The sequence below is a fragment of the Centropristis striata genome, chromosome 15 (genome assembly GCF_030273125.1).
Source record: "Centropristis striata isolate RG_2023a ecotype Rhode Island chromosome 15, C.striata_1.0, whole genome shotgun sequence".
Lineage (NCBI taxonomy): Eukaryota > Metazoa > Chordata > Actinopteri > Perciformes > Serranidae > Centropristis > Centropristis striata.
In genome coordinates this window covers 7725873-7748870 of record NC_081531.1, presented here as the reverse complement: position 1 = coordinate 7748870, position 22998 = coordinate 7725873, and the positions used below count along the sequence as shown (strand labels likewise).

Genomic DNA, 22998 nt, shown 5'->3' with positions numbered 1-22998 from the left:
AATAGATAATGCTGTGGTATTACTTCTGATTGCATCAATGCAAATTAAACTGGGAAGCCATAAATGACTGAGATCATCAGTCCTATGGCAAAAAAAACTCTGAGTCGACAGCAGAGAGGACAAGAGGACAAGAGACGTTGCAAAAATGTAATTACTTCAATATGTATGGTATGTGTGTTACCCCCATTGTTTTACATAGTGGTTACACTTCTGAGAAAAAATGTTGTACATATATAGGACTGTCAGGATAATTACTATATCGACTTATCATTCAATATATATAAAACGGACATGATAGTTTTTCCTGGACTCAATATATTGTCGTTTACATGTGTGACTTTTTCTGCTTTTTTTTGTGTTGTGTTTAAAGTGTTGTGACAGGTAGTATGTATTGCAGAGAAAAACTAAATTTCCCAAGCAGCTATTCCAACTGTTTAAATGTTATTTTAATAATAAAATAATATAATACATAATGTTTATCTGAGTGCAATTTTTTGTTAACAGAGCCTGAAAGTCTATTTTATTTGTTTTAGTTGTAGTTTATCATTTGTTTTATTTATCTAGGATATTTTAATATTTCTTTTCCACATTTCAATTCCAACGTTTAATATTCTCGACATTTAAAAATCCATTGCTGTGTTAAAGGATGAACTTATTATGCTCTAATATCATTATTAAACTAAAACGACATCGATACAATGATACTATTGTTTATTGTGATAGTTTCTGGGAAAATATATCCTAAAAAATGTGTTATCGTGACAGGCACGTATATATGGATTAAATCTATCTATAAAGCAAGAAGCGTCTGTGTGTGTGTGTGTGTGGCATATCTCGCTGACCTCAGATTTCGTATGTGGCTTGCGCATGGCACGAAGGTGTGCATCCTCGATTTTGAAGATTTTGAATTCATTTTTCAAAATATCATTATTTACGTAGGACGTGTTGCGACATTGCACTGTTTCTGATCGGACGCCTTTTAGGGGAGCTCCGCCCCATTGTGTGATAGGCCTACACCTGGTCAGTAACACAATTCACTCTGGATTTACACCCTGACTCATCTCATCTGTAAGTCTATTTATCTTACCTATCTTTTGGAGTTCGATTTTCCAATAATATTCTAATAGTTTCCAGCGAATATCAATGTTTAATGTGTATGTGCTGGATGGTGTGGTACCTTATGAAAAGTAAGTGTTTTATGGAGTTGCAGATGTTGTTGTAGCGTGATTAGCATGCTAAGCAGAGATTTAGCTTTATTCACTTCTCATGTTGCATTACTATGTAATTCAGGGATGACATTCATGTTGCTTAGCGTAATGCCCATAATCATTTGATATGAGATACTTACGTGCAATATAGTATATCAGCTAATTGGGTTCATGTTAATGTACTTTTAGTGCTACTTTATCTCCAACTATATGAATACATACTTCCTACGGGCACTGCACTAGTATGGATTAACTTTTAAAGAAATTCAAAATCCATTTGTTTCTTGTAACATTCATTAAAACGGTTACACTGCACAAAAGACACTCATGAGCTCACCCTACTTCTAGCCATGATTGTAAATTAGATAAAATGTGACAGGAGCAAAAAATGTTATTTGCATGTATATGCCAGGATCACCACATATCCCATCTCCCTGGCTGCAAAAACAGGGCTTGGAGTTCCCAGTGGACTGATCCTGTTGACAAGTCCTCCACTTTAAAGTTTCATCTGATTGTGTCTGTTCCTTTAAGAGCAGCCTGGATTTGCTCATCTCAAGCCATGTGAGCAAAGGTTCACCATGGTCTCTGAGCATCCAGGAGCCTCTGGCTATAAAGTTTAGCCTTCATTCTCATCTCCTTGCCTGACCCAGTAGCTCTGGTCCTCGCAGATCGGACTAATCCCATTTAACACTGTCACATATATTAAAGCAGCCCCTTGAAATTAACATGCCACTAATTACAAAGAATTTACTCTGAGCATGACTTCATATTGGTTAAAGGCTATATGAATGTGAGCGTGTGTGTATGTAGCGAGCAAAATGTGATAGGTCAAGGAGAACAAATACGTTCAGAGAGAGATGTCTGGCCTGTTTAAATTCCTACTAAGGTTTGGCAACATTAATGGGTGTGCACATAGGCTTCAGCAAAATGGCTCGTAATAAAGAAAATAAGCTGTGGAACCAGATGCAATTTGAGAACATTTGATATTTCTACAGCTGCATTCAGACATGTAGAGGAAGAGGCCCTGCAGGGAAACCACCCACACTGGGTTCTGTTCTCCCCTGTAGTAGGGGTGTGCCATATCGTATCGTTCACAATAATATCTGTATATTTTTTTTATGGTTAAAAAAAAATGCATATCATGATATTGGCAACGTTCTTACTTCTTGATGGAGTGGTTTAAGTCGTTTTAATCACAAAAAGCTACTTACTCTCTGTTGTTAAACACATGCAGCTTTCAAAATAAGAGCATAGTGTGTTAAGAGAATCCACCACAGAATTTACAAGAAGACTGTCAAAATAAGATGCCTTAAATAAAACATACAAGAACCTTTATTCTCCTTTATAAAATGTCATTAAAATATGCCCCCGGAACCCCTAAATGGTTATTTTTATTATTTGCTCATACTCAAGAGTCAAGAGTACATTTTTTTGTATTTGGCAACTGTTGCGATTTGCACTTCAAACTACATTTCAGATTTTTAATTATTTATACGGACTAAAAAAACTTTTTAAATATCTCCTAATATCGTCAAGAATATCGTTATCTCAAAAATAGCCTGAAATATCGTGATGTTCTTTTAGGGCCATATCGCCCACCCCTACCCTGTAGCATTATTAAGACTTTGAAAAATAAGAACATTTCAAAAGCAGAAATCAATATTCCATCAGAAGAACCACAGATATATTGAGAATGATAATGTTAAACTCCACCTCACTTTGTGCAGTACTCACTCTCAGTTAATGACTCACAGTAAAACAAAGTAGGTCAAAAACAAATAGATGGAGGTAACTTTGTGTCTGTAATGGCACAAGACCAGAAGCAGGAGAACTGAGGTCTACCTGGGCGAGAGGAGGAGGACTTGGGTCAGTGGACAGAGAGGACAGTGGGTGGATGACAGAGGCAGAGAAATCTAATGATGAGCCTGTGACCTATTTCTAACATTCTGGCCCAAAAAAAAAACCCTAACGCCACAGGATACAGTGGAAAAAAGGAGAGGGATGAGAAGGCTTTGTGACAGGTGGGAGGTGGGGGAGTAGAGAGCCACGGGAGAGGATCACACCACTGGAACGGGCTGGAGCAAAAATCCTTCTCTATGGCTGTGAAAGCCCCGAGGGCATGTGGAGATCCTGTAGAGTTGTGTAGTCCTCCCTTTCCGTGGCTCAGGGCCATGCTGGAAAGGAACACTGGCTGCGATAAAGAGAGCTCCCATCGCTCCCACTGTGTGTCTGTGAGGACACTGCAGACAACAAACGCTCGATAGAAGTACAAGTGGCTCAAATTACATTTGTCTTGAATACTGTATACTCCCTATGTTACACTGCATAGAGCCTGTATTGCAGTGCACCTCTTGCAAAACATACCAAACCACACAAACGCCACCACAAAAGAGCTGAATAGTGCAAATCAACACATATTTAAAGTCTTTAAAGCTATGAAAACAACAAAACACTGATTTCTGTGTTCTAAAGTTCTAAAGCTGCTGTTTGTACTACACTGCAAAACACATGCAGCTTCAAAGTATTTTCTTCTTATATCTAGCAATACTATCTTAAATATATTGTTATATTGAGTATAATTTACCTATTGACCATAACTTTATGTGCTTATTTAATTATTAGTATTATAATGTTGCTTATTTAATTATCCTATTGTTTGAAGTCTTATTTTTAGGATTGACATTGTGAGCTTTTTCATGCTTTTCAAGCTATTCAACTGTTGAAAATGGTGAGTTGTTACCTAAAATATTGGTTCCAATTGAGAATTTTAGTTGCGTGTAGTTTGAATGTTATTTCAAAAGCATTTTATACCACCAAAATGTGCTCTTTTCAGGTATTACTGGCTTATTTTAATGTTACTACAGTTGGGCTATTCAAGCCACAATTGCTCAAAATAAGTATATTTGGATTTATGTCAAGACATCATTGGTTTCTTGTCAGTTGGTTCTTGCAGTGTACCAAGCATGAATTGGAGTTAGCGAGGTAGCTTTAGGGCTAACCCTGGGTTATCACTCACACAGTATTAGCATTATGGGTTTATAATTATACTACTTCTAAGAGCTCACTTCTTACCAGAGTACATTGTCATGATAATTTATACTGCACACCTGACCTGCTCTGGAACAGGTTGTGTTCAAGATAACAAATCACCGCAGATAAAAGCACTGCCTTCCAATACATAATTTCTTTGGAAAATGATTAATAAAATAGATTCTCATATGAGGGGCTGGCTTCTCTTGCCGTATGTTTCCACCGCTTACACTCCTGCAGACTGTGTGCATGTCGAAGCCACTCTGCTGTGCTTATATAGTCTAGAGACTCCTTCCTACAACAGAGACTGATTGAAGCACTAAAGTGTTATACTTGTTGTTCTTCAAAGATATGAATGTGAGCCTCGTTAGCGCTTTGAATTAGCAAATATATTTTTTTATTTTCTGCCAAGTGCGTTTCACACTGCCGTGTTGCAGCTGAAAGAATAAGGCTAAAATTGTCACATACACACCATAAACATCTAAAAAACACAATCATTTAAAGGAACGTACAAATGTAATTATAGTCAGATCTGCATGGGGCCGTGGTATTATAAGATGGAGAAAAAAAGAGCCCCCCCAATAGGTTATGCTTCCCTGAATTTATATTTAATTTAATTATCCACACAGTGATGCTTTGAGCATCAATCTCTTTTAACTTGTTTTAGAAAAATATATTTTTTACATGTTTTTCTGTCCAGCATCTTAATCTGGATGACTGCCTTTGTTAAATTTATCTTAAGGGATATTATAAGACTATTAATTTATGCATTCACACAATCTGCACGTTTTAGCCCGCTGTTCTTTCGGCATTTAGCAGCTGGAACTGTGTTGTTTTTTTAGCAACAATATGCATGAAATCGCTTCATGTTTATCTAAATTATACTGCTCTTTATTTGTAAATTATGGTCAACACTGTGGTAGTGCATAGCGCTGGGCGTGATTCGGTTGTTAGATTTCGTGAAGCCAGGTAAGGAAAAGACACCAAGGGTATGTTGAACTTTTTCATATTACAGGTTGCAAGGCTGGAAAAGATCCCATCAACTACAAAGCAAAAGAAAACTGCCAAATGTAGGGGCGGCTGTGGCTCATTTGGTAGAGCGGGTTGCCCACCAATCGGAGGGTTGGTGGTTCGATCCCTGACCATGTCGAAGTATCCTCGAGCAAGATACTGAACCCCAAATTGCTCCCGATGCTGCGTTCATTGGTGTGTGAATGAATTCCCAATGGTGGCAGGTGGCACCGTTTAGGGTAGCCTCTGCCACCAGTATGAATGTGTGTGTGAAAGGGTGAATGAGCGCAGTCTGTAGTGTAAAGCGCTTTGAGTGGTCACAAAAGCAAAGCAACTAGAAAAGCGCTATATAAGTGCGGGTCCATTTATCATTTACTTTCATATGCTATCTTTGAAATAAAACATTTTGCATTTTCAACGTTTGTTTGGACACCTACCACTTTGTCCTCATTCTGGTTGTCAGACGACAACAAGCTCCATTCAATGTCCAGGGGTCCAGAGTCTTCAGGGGCCAGAGAGAACTGGCAGTCCAGCTTCACGCTCTGACCGCTGGCCTTCTCTATGGATGTCGGCCCCGTTGATGTGATCTCCAGACCGGAGGCCAAACCTGGACAGAGACGCACAAAGAGAGGGAATTAATGCTTTGCAACATGCATCATAATAAAAACGCTGAGTGCAATTAATGGTTTCAAAGAATGACGGGAACCCAGTAGGGACAATAAGGATTACATTTGTTTATTAAGGACATTCATTTACAGCTGCATCTCAATAAATTAGAATATGATGGAAAAGTCCATTTCCAGTAGTTCAAATCAAATAGCCCCAACCAAGTATAGAGTCATATAGATGGACATACTGTTTAGAAGCAAACATTTCCATATTAAACCTACTTTTTAAAATTGATTTTGTAATATTAAATTTTTTTTAAGACACTGAATTTTAGGTCTTCATTAAATGTAAGCCATAATCATCATAATTAGAAGAAATGAAGACATGAAATGTTTCATTCTGTGTGTAATGGATCTATATAATGTGTTATTTCCACTTTTTGAATTGAATAAACTTTTTTATGATATTCTAATTAACATCTATATCAAGTTTTTGTCAGCAGACATCAGCACCAACATAAAAAATTATTCTATTTAGGTTCAGTGCTTGCCAAAGTTAAAACTTTCCCGTTGTGAGATTATGAGCGTCCTAGCTAATATATAACAGGAGCTCCAGAGATCGTCACAGATTTGATGGTGCTGACTGAAACGCTATAAAAAGGATGAGAAATAGCCTCCTGCGGCACAATCCACTGTCACAACAAAACCACTTTTAGTTTATAGGTGTGTAACAGCTCCCAACAGCCTGCAATCACATATAAAAGACTTTATGACTTTTTAATATCTTGAAATCTAAGGCTTTTTTTTGAGGAAGGTGAATCGGGCAGATACAACGAAATTCAGACACAGATGCTCATCGATTCAAGGCAATTGGTAAGCCAAGGGCATCGCTGCATAGGGTTTTTAAAGGTGGTGGAGCACACGCTATGCTTGGGCGAGCTCAGACGACCTCAGACAGTGCACACTCAGATTTGTACCAGCCTTGGACCGTGAGGATCATTGAGTCTGCATGCACCAAAACGTTTCTCAATAAATCCCTTTTTCATCTTGTGATGAAGTGTTACGTCTTGCTTTAAGTGTTGATAGCTTTTCTACTCTTATTCATCAGTGCAGCTCAGGACAAAATAAGGTGACATTTACAGGGTTCGTACACTTTAGCAGTGGTCAAATTCAAGCATTTTTCAAAGACTTTCAAGCTCCATTTTCAAGCTTTTCCAGTTGTAAATTGCATGTTTTAGATGAGTACTTACTTACTAAAAGGGGGAGATTTAACGTAACCATGCCAACAGCGATGGTATTATACTTTTAGGAGGAACGGCCTTCATTTCAGATAGGCTACTCATTATATTTTACATTGGTCATGTGATTATCTATAGTCAGACTGCAAGAGAAATACAGTAAGAATTTCAAGCATTTACAAGCACTTTATCCAAAATCCAAGCACTTTTAAACCTTGAAAATACAACATTTAAATTCAAGCATTTTCCAGGATTTCAAGCACCCGTACAAACCCTGCATTTAGAATAAGAATATTAAAATTACGTAGACTGGGTGTTTTAATGATGCCAAGTATAACATGTTTTAGATAAAAATGATCTACAACAAGAGCACTTCAGCTACAGATATTTTCATCTACTTTTCAATGTTCTTTTCACACAGTTTGTTACAGATTTCCTCTCTGGCTTTGGCAGCAATAAATAGTCTTTCCTTTAACCCTTGAACCCCAGGCAGTTTCAGGGCTTTTTTTTTTTTTTTTTTTTTTTTTTTTTGCTCCTGTCACATTTTACTCACTGTCACCTCGTTTTTTTCTCTGCAGTTATAAATCCTGCACCTCTCTGCAGCACAATCATGGCTAGAAGTATGGAGAACTAAAAGATGTCTTTCGTGCCACACAACACAGTTATAACGCCATAAATCATTAAAAAAAGACAACAAAAAACGAGTTATTTGATAGTTTACAACAAGAAAAAAACTAGAGTAAAATGGAAGCTCTATAGACGACATTATTCAAAAGCATTTTTTCCTTATTTATAATAGTTTGTTCATCCAGAGACCAAATGAGTGAAAGCAGAAGAGAGCAGGACCTGTGATAGGACTGACACACTATTGAAGCCAGATTCAGTTTTTTTGGTGAATAAAAATGTGCAAAATGACTAACAGACTGTAATTTCATATGTTTTCTATGACAGTCATGTCTCTTGCATCTTAATGAGTTGATGGAAACGGTTGCTTTACAGAAGATTTCCAGTCAGCAGTCAAGTGTTTTGATTCGTGGGAATGTGTCCCTCATAAAAAAAATATGGCTACATCTCATCTGAGAAGTAACTGTTAAAATATGCATCATGTAAATCACACAGTGAAAAAAGACTCTAATAGAGCAGAACACGGCTTAGCTGAAGGAATGGTGATAATAAAAAATAAAAAAAGGAGCTGTAGCCCATCACCAAACTGGAGCAGACTCTTAAGCATTTATTCTTAGAACGAATAAACATAATTTCCTGGTGACATCAACTGGGTTAAGATTCTCCATTCAATAAGAGATTTAAGCCGCAGCAAGGAACACAGTCCATAGAGAATGGAGTTGTCACATGCTGCCTCGACACATTAAAATCCTTCTGACAGCCTGCCACCTTCCAGTCAGCGAGCGGGGGGAGAAAAAAATGAAATCACCACAATATGTTGTTGCTGGAAAAAAAAAAAAAACGTGTGGAACAAATGCTTATCACGTCCCACAAATGACACCAAACATGTGTAGCTGAAATTTTCTGCTGATAATAAGAGAGACATTTTCACTCGGTCTAAAACATAAAAACTGTAGCATTTCCCTCAGCTGCATCTGCATCTCATTTCGCTGCTTTTACACTAACTGACAGATGGAGCCGACTCAAAGATAATTGGCGAAATAGGAGCCAAACCTGGCAACTGTGCTCACTTTGTTAACCACTTTTCTCTTCCTGGAAAGGTTGCTTTACTGATTACATGGCGTCCACAACAGACTAACAAAACATGCATTTACACAACCACAAAGAGATCTGAAAGTGCATTATGCATGGTGTAGTGTAGTGTACTAAGGCTTTATTCACCTTTAAACTCCAGACTATAGGCTATATCAAGTATTAGTGCCCTGATAAAGAGCTTTTATAGAGAAAAATTCAGAGAAAAAGCACTTTTTGAGTGCCTCCACTAACATTTGTGAACTCTTGAAGCCCTTGAAGCCTCATAAGTAAACTATAAATGCAAAAAATTTAAATTCTACAGGATACATTTCTACAGAAATCAATGTATACTGACACTAAGGCTGGGCGAAATGGACCAAAAATCATATACCGATACATTTAGGCTGAATATTGATACATATATCACAATATTTTTATCGCAAAGTGAGAGCAAATGTCCGGGCAAAGTCCAACATGACATGTCACAAGTAGTTTTATTGAAACCAGTTATTTAAGTAAAATATAAATACTGTATAACAACAGGAGAACCTTTTTGTTTTTGTTTTTTAAATCAAAGCTCCATAAAGTGCAAATTTAAATAAAAAAAATATATCTTAAATAAAAATAGTCCATGAAATAAAATAGACCAATCTTTTTCCAAAATAAATCTATTCATATGGAAAAAGAATAACGAACATTACAATAAAACTAAATATGACAAACACTAGTAAGGGCAAAATTTATATATAAAGAAAATTGAACTATATCGATATATGCGATATGGTCTAATTCCATATCACTTTTAACAATATATCAATATATATTGCCCAGCCCTAACTGACACTCAAATTTACCTTTCTGTTGAAATTAACCTTCAGAGTATATCGACTGCCTGCACATTGCTCTCTAGCTTGCAGTAGCTGAGCTGGCTAGCAGTTAACAGCACCATCAACAGTATTTGTTGTCAACAAAGAAAAGAGAGCTTAGATTAAAACATACGGAGGGAGTATGGCTTAATTCTCTGGCCAGGACATCTTTACTCCACTACATCTTTAGATAATGAACATTTGTTTGCTGCAATATGTTCTGAATGTTGTGTACATCCCGTTTAGTGCTTAATCATTTCCAGGGTAAGGGAACAACAGAAGGCTTATCTTGCTATGAGCTAGTTTATCTCTTCTAGTTCGAGAAGCCAGGAGACAAAACGAGCATTTTTCAAGGAGTATATTCAAATTCAAACATATTCTTAACCTTTAAACAGGGTTCGTACACTTTAGCAGTGGTCAAATTCAAGCATTTTTCAAAGACTTTCAAGGTAAATTTTCAAGCTTTTCCAGTATCTTACACCTGTTGTAAATTGCATGTTTTAGATGAGTACTTACATACTAAAAGGGGGAGATATAACGTAACCATGCCAACAGCGACACTTTTAGGAGGAACGGTCTTCATTTCAGATAGGCTACTCATTATTTTTTACCTTGAACATGTGATTATCTATAGTCTATAGATGGATATAGTCAGATTGCAGGAGGAGTACAGTAAGAATTTCAAGCATTTACAAGCACTTTATCCAAAATCCAAGTACTTTTTAAACCTTGAAAATATAACATTTAAATTCAAGAATTTTCAAGGATTTCAAGCACCCGTACGAACCCTGTTTAAAACACAACAGTGAAAAAATATGCAACTTAAATCATGAAAACAAAAACATTTGGAGACAAAGAGGACGTTGCCAGCTGAAGTTTCAACATCCTGGCCCTCGGGGTGAGGAGGGTGTGAGCTACAGGTTGAGTTCCCTGCCGCATCTCATGTCCATCAGCTCCGTTTCAGCCTCAAACCTCACATCTCTCCGGGCTGAATGAGAATACACCACCGAGGCTTGCACACACATATAGAGAGTGACAGCCTCAGTCACACCCACTATTGTTGAAGCCCACAGCCTGTAAGCACTTGATATGGTTGCAAAGCACAAGCATAGTTTTATTCCCTATTTGCGGCGCTGCAGCTGGTCGTTTCAGCCCACGAATTTTGACAGACGCCCTTGATGAGAGCGATCCATCGCCTTCAGCATGAAGCAAGAGAAACAAGGAGCAATATAGAGAGAACTGAGATGTGTGTCTATCACTGTCAAAACGGATACACAGCTTGGCATCTGCATGACAGAAAGCTATGTCAATTCATCAAGCACTTAAAAAGAAGCCAGGGCATTTTTCAAAGTTGCTTAGAAAAGGGAGAAAATTGCATTGTGCGAGAAAAAGAAAGTACTGAGCTGGAGGGGTCTATCAAAGAGACTCTGACACTGTCTGATGGACCTGTTAAATCAATGACAGACCACTGAGGCCTTACACGGCATTTGTTTAAATTACAGTTCAGCCAGAGGACTCTTCTATTCAGCACCACACAAATGGGAAAAAGTGCTATTGCAGGATATCATCCTTTCCACTGGCAAACAAATGTGTTTGCTTATAAACCTGCCTGTGTGGTTGCTCAGGTGACAGCAGCGCTGAGGCAAAGGAACATAAACACCATGAGCGTAAGCCAAGGTTAATTCCACACACAGGAATTTATAAACCGGTTTAATCCATCTGCAAGTAGAAGGATGCGGAGGAGAACTGTGGTAAATGCAAATGAGATAATTAGGTTGGTGTATTTAAAGTCAGAGAAAATCTGCAAGTATAGCAAAGCAGGCACAGGTTCAAGGCCCAGAAATATAAAACCTATTTTTACTATGAGTGATGGTCCTGCATAAACACATTTTTCTGCTCAAGTATGAACCACTTTGGTTTTTTCTCAAGACTTGAGAGATTGTGTGTGGGGGGTTTTTGTCCTTGTTTTCTTCACTGGTTTGAAGAAGAGGGGGCCAAGTTGGAAAAAACACATACCTGATGTCAGGTATGTGTTTCTACCAGCACTGTCAATGAAATTTGATCAAACCACAACATACCAATCTTGGAATCCATCAGCTATCTGTCCGATGATAACAGTCCCTTTTACATTAGGTACATTTCCCTCTAGGATGTGGCTTGAGAGAGAGGATCCGCCCAACTTCACCGGTTAGCGGCTCAGGTAGCGCCTCAGAAAGTACCCGCCTCGAGTAGCTGATTGGATTCGGTTGAGGCGGCGATTTTGTGCATGTGTAATTCATTTGCAGACTGGACGCTGAGGGGTTAACATCTCCTGCTCTGACTGCAGCTGGGAGAGACTGCTGCGGGAGGACTTGGCCGCTTGTGAGTGCTTTGGGACGGCACTTGCTGCTCGTTATGAAAAGTAGGAACGAGTCTCCAAATGTCTCCAATAACACCAGAAAAAGTTGGTAAATTTGTCGCTATTTTTAAAAAGAGTCACTTAAGGAGTCTAAATAGTCACTAAAGTCGCTAAGTTGGCAACACTGTTTGATGCGTCGGTCTGTTGTCAACTCCGTTGGTTAGCGAATACAAAAGTTCCTGTATGGAAACAGGCCGAGGGGAACTAACTAGTGGGCAAAATACTCAGCTGCTTTGCAAAAAGTACTCAGAAAGTACTCAGTGGAAACACGCCTAATTAAACATTATTCTGTGAAACTCTCAGAAATTTTTTGTTTAATTTGATGGTTGCCTATTAAGTGATGAATATTCAATCTCAAAGAAACATTTGATTTGTTATAAGTAAGTGACATCAAACCATAAAACCATCAACAAACCACTCAAGTAATATCAATAAATAACATGTCCCATCCATTCTTGTACATCAGCTCATTAAAAACAGTAATTTTAATAAACAGTCAATGAAATGTGGGTTGTTAACAGGACAGGGAGAAGGAAAATGAGTCCTGATAAAGATTTTGTGACAGGTAAGCTGAGTCAAATCAGTGGCTGCCATCTTTAAAAAATGCCACATTATGAATAAAGTTACAACAAGAAACAAAACACACAAGTTATTTTTAATTTAAAGCCACTTAAATGTGGTTTCAAATCATAGAAAAAATTTAGCTGAGCTGCAAAAGCAGGACTGTTTGTTTTTATTGACAGTCGTATGGCAAAACGAGCAAACAACCCCACAACTGTCAACACATTTGATTGTTGAAGGGAAGTATTTGACACCCTTTTTTCCAGCTGAGTCCCACCCACTTTAAATCATGGAGAATAACCCGAGAGAAAACACATAATACAGGAAATTCTGCATGTAAAATAACCTAAACTGTTTGAACTTTGGCAGAAAATGTGTGCATTACTCATAGTAAAAGTGGAAGTGAAACTGTTTTTCGGGGCTTTTAGGATCACAACTGATCATGGCTAATTAAAAATAATACCCGTTATCAAAACTAACCTGGATATGATCATTTCAACGACTGATTGAAAGGTGATACCAACAAAACGGGCTGGAAAAATCCTCCCCTGCCACTAGCTGCTCATAGAGAAATAATAACAGTGTTAAAAGGCAGCTCGGGGAGTTAATCAGTAACTATCAGCAATCCTGCACACAGTGTGTGTGAACCCTGGGGCATTTGACTCCAAACAGAAATGATTTTACTGAGCTCAAAGTCTCTGCTACGGTGAGAGAGCGCTCCATACAATTACTGGCTTATATAGGGTGACCTGCCCGTCATTCTTTATTCAGAGTAATGGCACCAAAGCTAAAGTAAACTGGCCTTCTTCCTCCGAGGTAATATAATCGGCTGATAAGAGAGAACCATCATTACAGTCCAAGGAAAACTATGACAAATAGACTATGTTGGTAAATGCAGCCAAGCATAGACACCAGACACAAGCAACTTCCTCCAGCTTAATGTGTGCTGTTAAAGAAAGAATGTGTCCTACTGTGTCTGTGTGTGTGTGTGTGTGTGTTCTTGTACTTCCTACATAGTGAGGACCAGGACACGTTTTTAACCAACATTGTGAGGACATTTTTGCAAGTGAGGTCATTTCGGCCGGTCCTCACTTCTTTAAAGGCTTTTTTGAGATTTCAGACTTTGTTTTAAGGGTTAAAGGTTACATGATAATGATAATTAACTGAAACTGTATTGTGTGGTTACAAAACTAACTAAAATGATAGTGAAAATGTCCTTCGTTTTCGTCTTTGTCAACTTGTTTCATACATAATGAAGATGGATAAGGCAAAGGAAATAAAGGCAAAATTTACTGTGACCTCTTTTAATCTCCCACCCAACAAATACCCCATTACAAAAAACTACAACTAACACTAAAACTAATAAATACTAAATTAAAACTAGCAAACTCACTCTAAGAACTCATTAAAACTAACTGAATTTGAAAACAAAAATTCACAACAAAATTAAAACTAAAACTGATGAAAAATCCAAAACTATTATAACCTTGATAGGGAATTCACTGTTACAATGAGGGTCCTCACAAAGATAGAAGTACAAGAATGTGTGTGTGTGTGTGTGTGTGTGTGTGTGTGTGTAGAGGGGGAGGGCACGCTGGATAATTAAAAAGTCCGTCTTAATAACTATTCATGGCTGCCTGTGTCTCTGCGAGTGTCTCTTTCCCTCCAGTCTCCACCACACTGTCTGACACAGCACATCCCAGCGTGGTTACTGGGAGACCGGGAATGAACAAGAGGAATTTAGGGTGTCAGCGAGCTCCACCCAATCCCCCCCACCCACTGCCATTCACTTCCTCACACCCCCCACCACTGCTCCATCCCTCCAACACACCCATGATTGTGGAGTGTCTGTCCCCTAGGCTTCCAATTCTCTCCGGTCCTGCTGATTGTAACCCCACCACCCACCCCCTCCACCTTTGTCGGCATACAATGGGGAGCAAATCCTGTCTCCTGGCAACCAATCCCTCGGAGAAGGTTGCCGTGGCGCTTGAGAGACGGCATGAGAGAGGGAGAGAAAGAGGTAGATAGACAAGAGAGGGAGAAAGAGGTTAAGTAGGTGGGGACACGAGGGAGAGTTACAGAAAGGGACTTCGCCATTAAGAAGCATTTGTGGAAGTCAACAAACTCTAAAGCTAAACCTGTGATGGTGAGGCGTCTTTATACACTTCCACATGGTTTCATTATTAAAAACACATTTGAATCACAGCCATTTTTTCCAGTTAGCAATGATTTTGCTAACTGAAATAACAGGTTGATTAACAGCTCAGCCTTTTGAAAGAAAATTAATCAAGAGCAACCTGTAAATGTTTGGAATTGCTTCTTTTTCTCCATTTTATTATTGCAAACTGAATAACACCTTTGAGTGTTTTGATGAGAGGTAATGAGGGGCATGTTTGTGGGTATTTGTCATCATCTACATTTTAATAACTAAAAGCTCTGCACAGGTTGCGAAGATGTTTAAAATATTCATTTGGGATAATATTCATTCAGGAAACGAAAAATAAAGAAACCGTTTTAAACCCATTCAGCATTTCATTGCACTCTTTGACTGAGCTCATATTTAATCAACCTTCATATCACCTTATTTCAAATGAAAAATAACTGCTTCGAAAGCCTTTTCAGCTGCTATACAACTACCTACTCAGTGAGAATAATTTTTGAGTAGCTAAACAAAAACATTCCTTTAAACGCAATAGTGATTAGAAACATAAATAGGGGTATCTTTTATCCTGTGTTTTGCATACAGATTATGATCTTTCTCCGAGAGAGCTTCAACATGACCCACATTTTCTTTAACCACATGTGAGAATGGCACCTGTTGCCTTATCATGTCATGTCAGTCACTGCAGAACAGAATATACAGTCATGGAAAAAATGATTAGACCACCCTTGTTTTCTTCAATTTATTGTTTATTTTAATGCCTGGTTCAACTAAAGGTACATTTGTTTGGACAAATATAATAATAACAACAAAAATAGCTCATAAGAGTTTAATTTAAGAGTTGATATCTGGACATTTTCCATGGTGTTCTTGATAATGATTTTTCATTATTATCCAGAAAACCATGAAAAATGGCTAGATATCAGCTCTTAAATTAAACTCTTATCAGCTATTATTGTTATATTTGTCCAAACAAATGAACCTTCAGTTGTACCAGGCATTAAAATGAACAGGAAATTGAAGAAAAAGGGTGGTCTAATAATTTTTTCCATTACCGTATGTGTATATTGAACCCAGTTCAAATCAGGGTAAGAAATTAGCATCCGCCACCGACCAAATGCAGATGAATTTGTCCCGTGATGGGAAGGAAAACAGAATATTTACGTAAAGATGACACTAGAGTTGTCAAAAGTATCGATACTCAAAAAAGTATCGATACTATATATTTTATACTATATATATTTTCATCAAGTATCGAGTATCTGAAGCTTGTTATCATAGTTGCAGTATCTTTTTGCACAACTGTTTTTTATTATAAATATTTAACCTGTGGCTCTGTTAATTTTTACATGTTGCATTTTTCTTGTTAATTAAATTTTGGGGTCTTTGTTTTTATCCTTGTGGTATCGAAAATGGTATTGAGTATTGAATATTTTCCTGAGTATCTGTATCGAGTTGAAAATTTTAGTATCGTGACAACCCTAGATGACACTGATACTTAGAATAATTCAATATGGACTTCTTCTATTCATCAGTCTGCTGTAGCTTTAGTCTGCAGCCAGGAAAGACGAGTTTCTCAGTCACATGTACATGTCATGTACCGACTACGGAAGTGTTTTGTCAGAGATCTTCTAGGCAGACATAATGTTAAGCTGTGAGTGTAAGGAGCAGCTTCGGCAGACAGTATTAAACCCTGAAACCAGGAGACAGTTTAACAAGCTAACCTCGCCTGACCCCTGCGCTACCCAGCTAAAGACCCTCGGAGCCTTTGCCGGGGCCACACTGGATCATAAGCCTCTTTCTTCACCCTTTGACCTTAAAGAGCATCATTGGGAGTAAAGTCTGGAAAGCCAAGTCGTACCATGGGGAGATAAAGGCAGCAGCTATTTCAGGCTCACAACTCGACAACAGCAACAAGAGAAAGCTTGGCTAGGTGAAAGAGGTGAATGACGCTGTGCTGGGATTTACTTCTGCTTTCTGTTTTCCTTCTCGAAGGTTTGCTTCATGCAGTTTCACTTGCATTTGGTCTGATGTAAGCCAGGGAAAGCACTCATTAACTATATATTCATATTCTAAGTATTTCAGCCAAATTGCTAAGAACAAAGAAATGTATCAGTGTGTGCATGTGTGTGTGTGTTCTTGTACTTCCTACATAGTGAGGACCGGAACACGTTTTTAACCAACAGAGTGAGGACATTTTTGTGAAGTGAGGACATTTTGGCTGGTCCTGACTTCTTTAAAGGCTTATTTGAGGGTTAAGGTTACAATTAGGTATATGTCAGGGTTAGTGTTGGGCATTTAGTTGTGATGGTGAAGGTTAATAATAATAATAATAATAATAATAATACATTACATTTTTATAGCGCTTTTAAAAAGGCACTCAAAGTCGCTTCAGGGTTCAAGGTTAGGATAAGGGTTAGGGTAAGGGGCTTGGGAATTCATTATTCCAATGAGGGTCCTCACAAAGATAGTACAAGTACAAGTGTGTGTGTGTGTGTGTGTGTGTGTGTGTGTGTGAGAGAGAGAGACAGATGGATCTAACAATTAAGATATGAAAGTATGAATTAACATCTTTTTTTAAATAAACAACGCTGCAAGTGGAAATATTTTCAGCCGAGTGCTTTTTGAAAAGCAAACCCACACAGTCATAAAAACAAAGTATTATTTTCAACCAAGTGAAAGGAAAGCATCCCTCATAAGAACAAACAAAAACAGCGACAGAGCTTTTTGAAAAGCATTTTTCTGGATGGGCACTGATGGTGGGCTGAACATCAGTGATTCATTATAGTAAAATTGCAGTCTGGGGGGCTCTGGAGTGAGGAAATTAAACAGCACAGACGCTCTCCACATCATAAAACAGTCAAGCCAATCCCCTGTGACCACTCCGAAGAACATCAATTATTTCGGCACAGCAGAGGAGAACTTCATAAGTTGGTTGCTGCTCAAAAAGAAGGCTCTGAATGCTCGCCCCAGTGCCCCCACTGGAACTATTCAGTTTGAAGCAGTGTGGGTGCCCTCAGAGCGAGTTGTCCGTGGTTTATTTAGTGTTGCAGAGGGCTGGGACTGTTGAACCATACTGATTGTGCTGTAATGCAGCCTGAAAGCTCCACTTGCCACACAGAGCTGCCATCAATTCCCAGTGCAGATGACCTGAAGGCTGTTTTGACATAATTGAACATTAAATGATGAAGGGGTGACGAATGACAGGCACTTTACTAGACTGCCTGAGCATTTGACAGCTCTTAGACGAGCCTATGGGGGATGTGGTTAGCACCACTGCTGTGAATGTCCGCAGCAACCGATCATTAAAGGGGGCAATTTTTTAATCACATTTCATGTACGTTTCAATTAGATTTGTAATCCTGACACCAGGTCGGTAAAAACTGATGCCTTGATTGAAACAATTGAGGGAATAAAGCAGGGGTGTCAAACTCTGGCCCACGGGCCAAATTTGGCCCGCAGTGCAATGTTATTTGGCCCGCGAGGCAATACCAAATTATTATATTATTATTGTACTATAAAAGCTGACCCGCCGGTATTATACGCCGCATTTACCGCTAATACTACAAATCCCACAATGCCCTGCTGTTGTTTTGGCGCGTCAATCAGGACAGGACCCAGAAACGCGCTCCTCAGAGACAGTCGTCATAGCAACCTCAAGCTAGAGCTGTCTCCGAGCTACCCCTTCCCAAAAAGCAATAGGTTTTACCTTTTCTTTATGCACTTCTTCTTGCTACTTGATTGATTTATTATTGTTATTTTATTTTTAAATTTATTAACCTGTTGAAAAAGTTTATTTTGATATTTAAATCAGAAGGATGCAAATAGAAAAGAGGCATAGGATTTTTATTTAATTTTTATTTAATAAATTAATGACATTGATGTGTTTTTTATTTGAAATTTGATTTTGCATGTCTGCACTACTTAGTTATATATTGTATGTTTATAAGCGTTGCTGGTTCCATATTTAATGTTAAAGCAAAACATGTTTGGTATATATTAAAAGGTTTATTTGTTCAATGTTGGCCCGCGATTTTATTCAAGTTTTACATTTTGGCCCATTGTGTATTTGAGTTTGTATTTCACTAAGGCTGGGTGATATGGCCCTAAAAGAATATCACGATATTGCAGGCTATTTTTGCGATAACGATATTCTTGACGATATTAGGAAATACTTAAAAAGATATAGAAAATATGTCCAAATAAGTCCAAATAAATAAATAACAATCTAAAATGTAGTTTGAAGTGCAAATCTCAACAGTTGCCAAATACAAAAACATTTACTCTTGACTCTTGAGTATGAGCAAATAATAAAAAAAACATTTAATGAAATTTTGTAAAGGAGAATAAAGGTTCTTGTATGTTTTATTTAAGGCATCTTATTTTGACAGTCTTCTTGTAAATTCTGTGGTGGATTCTCTTAACACACTGTGCTTTTATTTTGAAAGCTGCATGTGTTTAGCAACAGGGAGTAAGTAGCTTTTTGCGATTAAAACAACTTTAACCACAACATCAAGAAGTGAGAACGTTGCCAATATCATGATATGTATTTTTTTTAACCATAAAAAAAATATACCGATATTATTGTGAGCGATACGATATGGCACACCCCTATTTGACACCCCTGGAATAAAGGAATTACAGGAGGGAGGGAGGTGACTGCTTAATGGTTGCATTAGCATTTTACAAGGTGTAGGACAGTGGATGCTGCTTTAACCTCTCTGCCACAATGAATTCTTCTAAAGCTAGACACAAACAACTAAAAGCAGGCCAACCATGCATCCCTTCCCCCATCCCTGTGAGAGGAGGCAAATTTATCTAAAGAACCCTGAAGAGTCAGATAAGAGCTCCCAGTGACTCCACTGTTTCCCAGACCTGTGGAAACACACACACACACACACACATACATACATATAGATACAAAAGGCTTGTGTCCCTCAGGATTTGCTGAAGCCCAGGGCATAGTGAGATGGTGACAATATGGGGACTGACTGTGCCGTAAAGCTGATAGGCGAGATGCCAGGCCAGAGAAGCAGCACACAGATATCCCGCTGATAACACCGTCACAGGAAACAACAGCAAATGTGCCAATATAGTCATGTGAGGAGGAAATTAAAACAGAAAAAGAGGCAAAGGCACGTGTCGGTGTTGGATATGAGATGTTTTAGAGATATGATGGTGTGTCTGTAGATGTAGCTGTAAGACATGAGATACAGATATGAAACTGCTGGAGTGTTTTCTTCACCCAGCGATGTCAGAGGAGTAATTATAAAATCATGTCCTCCTCACTTTGCAGAGGCAAAAAAAACAAGAAAACAATTCCCTGCAAGCAATTACTGAACACGTGAGAGCAGTTTGCACGATTGAGAAATGGTGGAGAACAGAAAGATGCCTCACAAACACACACAATTGTGTCTTTGCTGCCACTTAATACTCATCAAAGGAAGAGGAGGGGTGTTAAATCAAGCCGTGTGTTCAAATCAAGTGTTCAAAGGAGAGAAAGTAAAACCAAAGGGGTGAAACAGCAGTTACACATTATGGTCCATGCAACATCTTAGAGGTGTAACAGTACACAGTAGTCGTGGTTCACTACAGTGGGAGTATAATGGAAGGAAAAAGAAACATAAGCATAAATATATTTTCTGCTATTTTCAGCAAAAATGTCAAAGACGAACATGCTCTTGCTGAGGACTGAGGTAGCAGTTTGACCACTGGCAACGTTGGTAAACAATTTAATTATAAAAAATAAGGAACACTTCAAACACTTCTGTATTAAACCGTGCAAACGCTGAACAAATAATTTCCCAAATGGCACCAGGTCACGACAGGCTTTAACACTGAAAAGCACCTCGAAGCTATGAAATCGAAAAATACAAAATAAACAGAATAATACAAAATATGGAGTACAAAATGTATGCATTAGGAGGATCGGTCAGTTAGTTCCACCTTGGCAGTTTTAAAGATTCGGTGCTATATGTAGATGTATTGCGTGTCTGGCTGCCTGTACCACACCGTGAACCTCGTACCATGACAGTTCAGTAAGAACACATACAGTTATCCTACTACATCTACTATCAACATTCAATTGCATCCAAATATGTGTAACTTTTCAGAGACATTCAAAAACCTCACTTGCCAGAATATCCTGGTCGACTGTGTTCACATAAGGTTTTCATTCACATAATCTGCACATACAATCAGAGACACGTAATGTATTTCTGAAAATTTCTAAGATGGTTTGTTGAATGGAAGTCAAAGGGGTCCATTTAGGACAGAGCATTTCATACATTTGACAAGATCACGCCAGACACATGTAAAGTTAATAAAGTGGGTAAATGATAGTGAGTAAAGATGGTGAGGCGTCTTTACGATCTTTAGAATTTGGTTATGTTCTTGTCAGTGATCACTGACAGTTGAGAACCGATAAGGTTTTACTGATACCATTGCCGTGATCTATTCTGCTTATCAGTCCGATTATTTATCGAGTTCCTTAATGATTCCTGATCAATTTTCTGTGTAGAAACAAAAGTCGGCCTGGAGTGTAGAAACAGATCAGACCAACAGCTTTGGACCATTTCTGCCTCTCCTCACAGAGCTCCTGCTATGTGCAAGTGTCCAGCAGTACACATGCAGTGATGAGTTTCATGGCATTGTTATCAGAAAAACATGGCGATATTGATAGAAGGAACTGATAAGCTTGGATGAATATGGTTCCTATGGATTGGATAATTGGGAACTGGTTCTCAACTGGAACCTGTTGCTGATTCTAGTCCCTAGTTGTGCAAAAGAAAGACTAGGTTAAGCTGTTGAAATAAATCTTCATCTTATTATAGGCAGGTATTTGTGTTCAGAGCTTCCAGCGGTTTACTACAAAACAAAAAAATGAAAGCCAAATGTCTCAGTAGGGGTGTAGTCATGGGGCGTCTCTCTCTCCTGACACAGGAGTTCCTCCTCACTGAGGGGGAGGCATCCATGCCGCTGCCTACCCTATCCCCCCCCATCCCCCAAAACAAATAAAGTGTCTGATACAGACCAGGCCCCTGCTGGCGCCCCAGCCCAAGCCTTTGTCAGGGCCCCAAGGCACAATGCCAACTGTGATCAGGAGGCAGCATCGCTGATCACACACTGAGACACGAGAGCAGCTACTTCATCCAGACTGATGGACTCTCACAGAGTGATTTTAACTGTGGGATGGGACATATTGGAGTCAATACAGATAAAGAAAGTAGAACAAACAAACTCAGATGCACATTTGTAATGCCGAAGACAAGCAAAATGTGTGAGCTTGCATACAGAGGCAAACAAAGGTTTCTCACCATTCTGCTTAATTATGTCAGAGCGGTGAACACATAAGAAGTCAGCTTAAAGCAGTCAAGCGTGAATATCATACTAGAGCATTCCCTTTGAAACACAGGGAGAAATCAGGGATTATAAGTTCTTTCTGGAGCTCCTAACAAGCCTGGTGTTCAACGTCATTAGTGTAAACTCAGGAGGGGAAACAATTTCACATTTTGGGAATTTCCAGAACTCAGCAATTTCATCTGCTCAGTGTGAGGTGGGCTGAATGTTTCACTTCTCCATGTTTGCTGAAATTGAACCCGTGAGAATGAACAGGGTACGTTTAGTCACATTTATCGTTCCCAGCAATAAGAAATAACTTCCTCACCTGGAACAAATCGCTCACACCATCAGCTCCAGCATCTCTGACTCAGTCAACTGAGGAATTTTTCAACTCCACTTTAAAAAAAGAAGTGCTTAAGCTGGTAAATCTAGCTGCATATAGACAAATGTATGTAAAGTAAACACCCACGGCAAGGTAAAGACTCTTATGGCTCACTGCCAAACCACTAAGGATTAAGGTGTGATGCCAGACTGTAGACAGAGGAAAGTTATAAAAGTATCAAGAATTCAAACACAAATGCCTCCCAGTGAATTCCTGAGTTCCTCCCTACAGATTGCAACATACTTTTAAAAAGTCTGACCACTATTTGACATAACTAAGAACTGATTCACCATAATCTACATGAACTTTAAAAGATGTTACAACAAAAAAGTTACTTGTTACAGCTGAGATATTTTCCTAAATCCGATTAGTTTGCTGGTTAAAAAAGTTTACCGGTGGCCAAATAAACAATGCAGCATGCTTGCTATACCAAGATCTAATAATGTTGGATATTGGTTGTAAGAAATAATAAATAAATAAATGCAAGAAAAACATT

General features: G+C 38.5%; 1 protein-coding gene across 1 annotated transcript in view; it reads right to left on the bottom strand.

The window, feature by feature from the left end:
- cxadr (CXADR Ig-like cell adhesion molecule) overlaps positions 1 to 22998 on the bottom strand; it is a 57060-nt gene that overhangs the window by 17671 nt on the left and 16391 nt on the right. The window contains exon 2 of the mRNA XM_059351737.1: positions 5687 to 5856. Within this exon, the coding sequence (XP_059207720.1) occupies positions 5687 to 5856 (170 nt within the window). The remainder of the gene's footprint in view (positions 1 to 5686; positions 5857 to 22998) is intronic.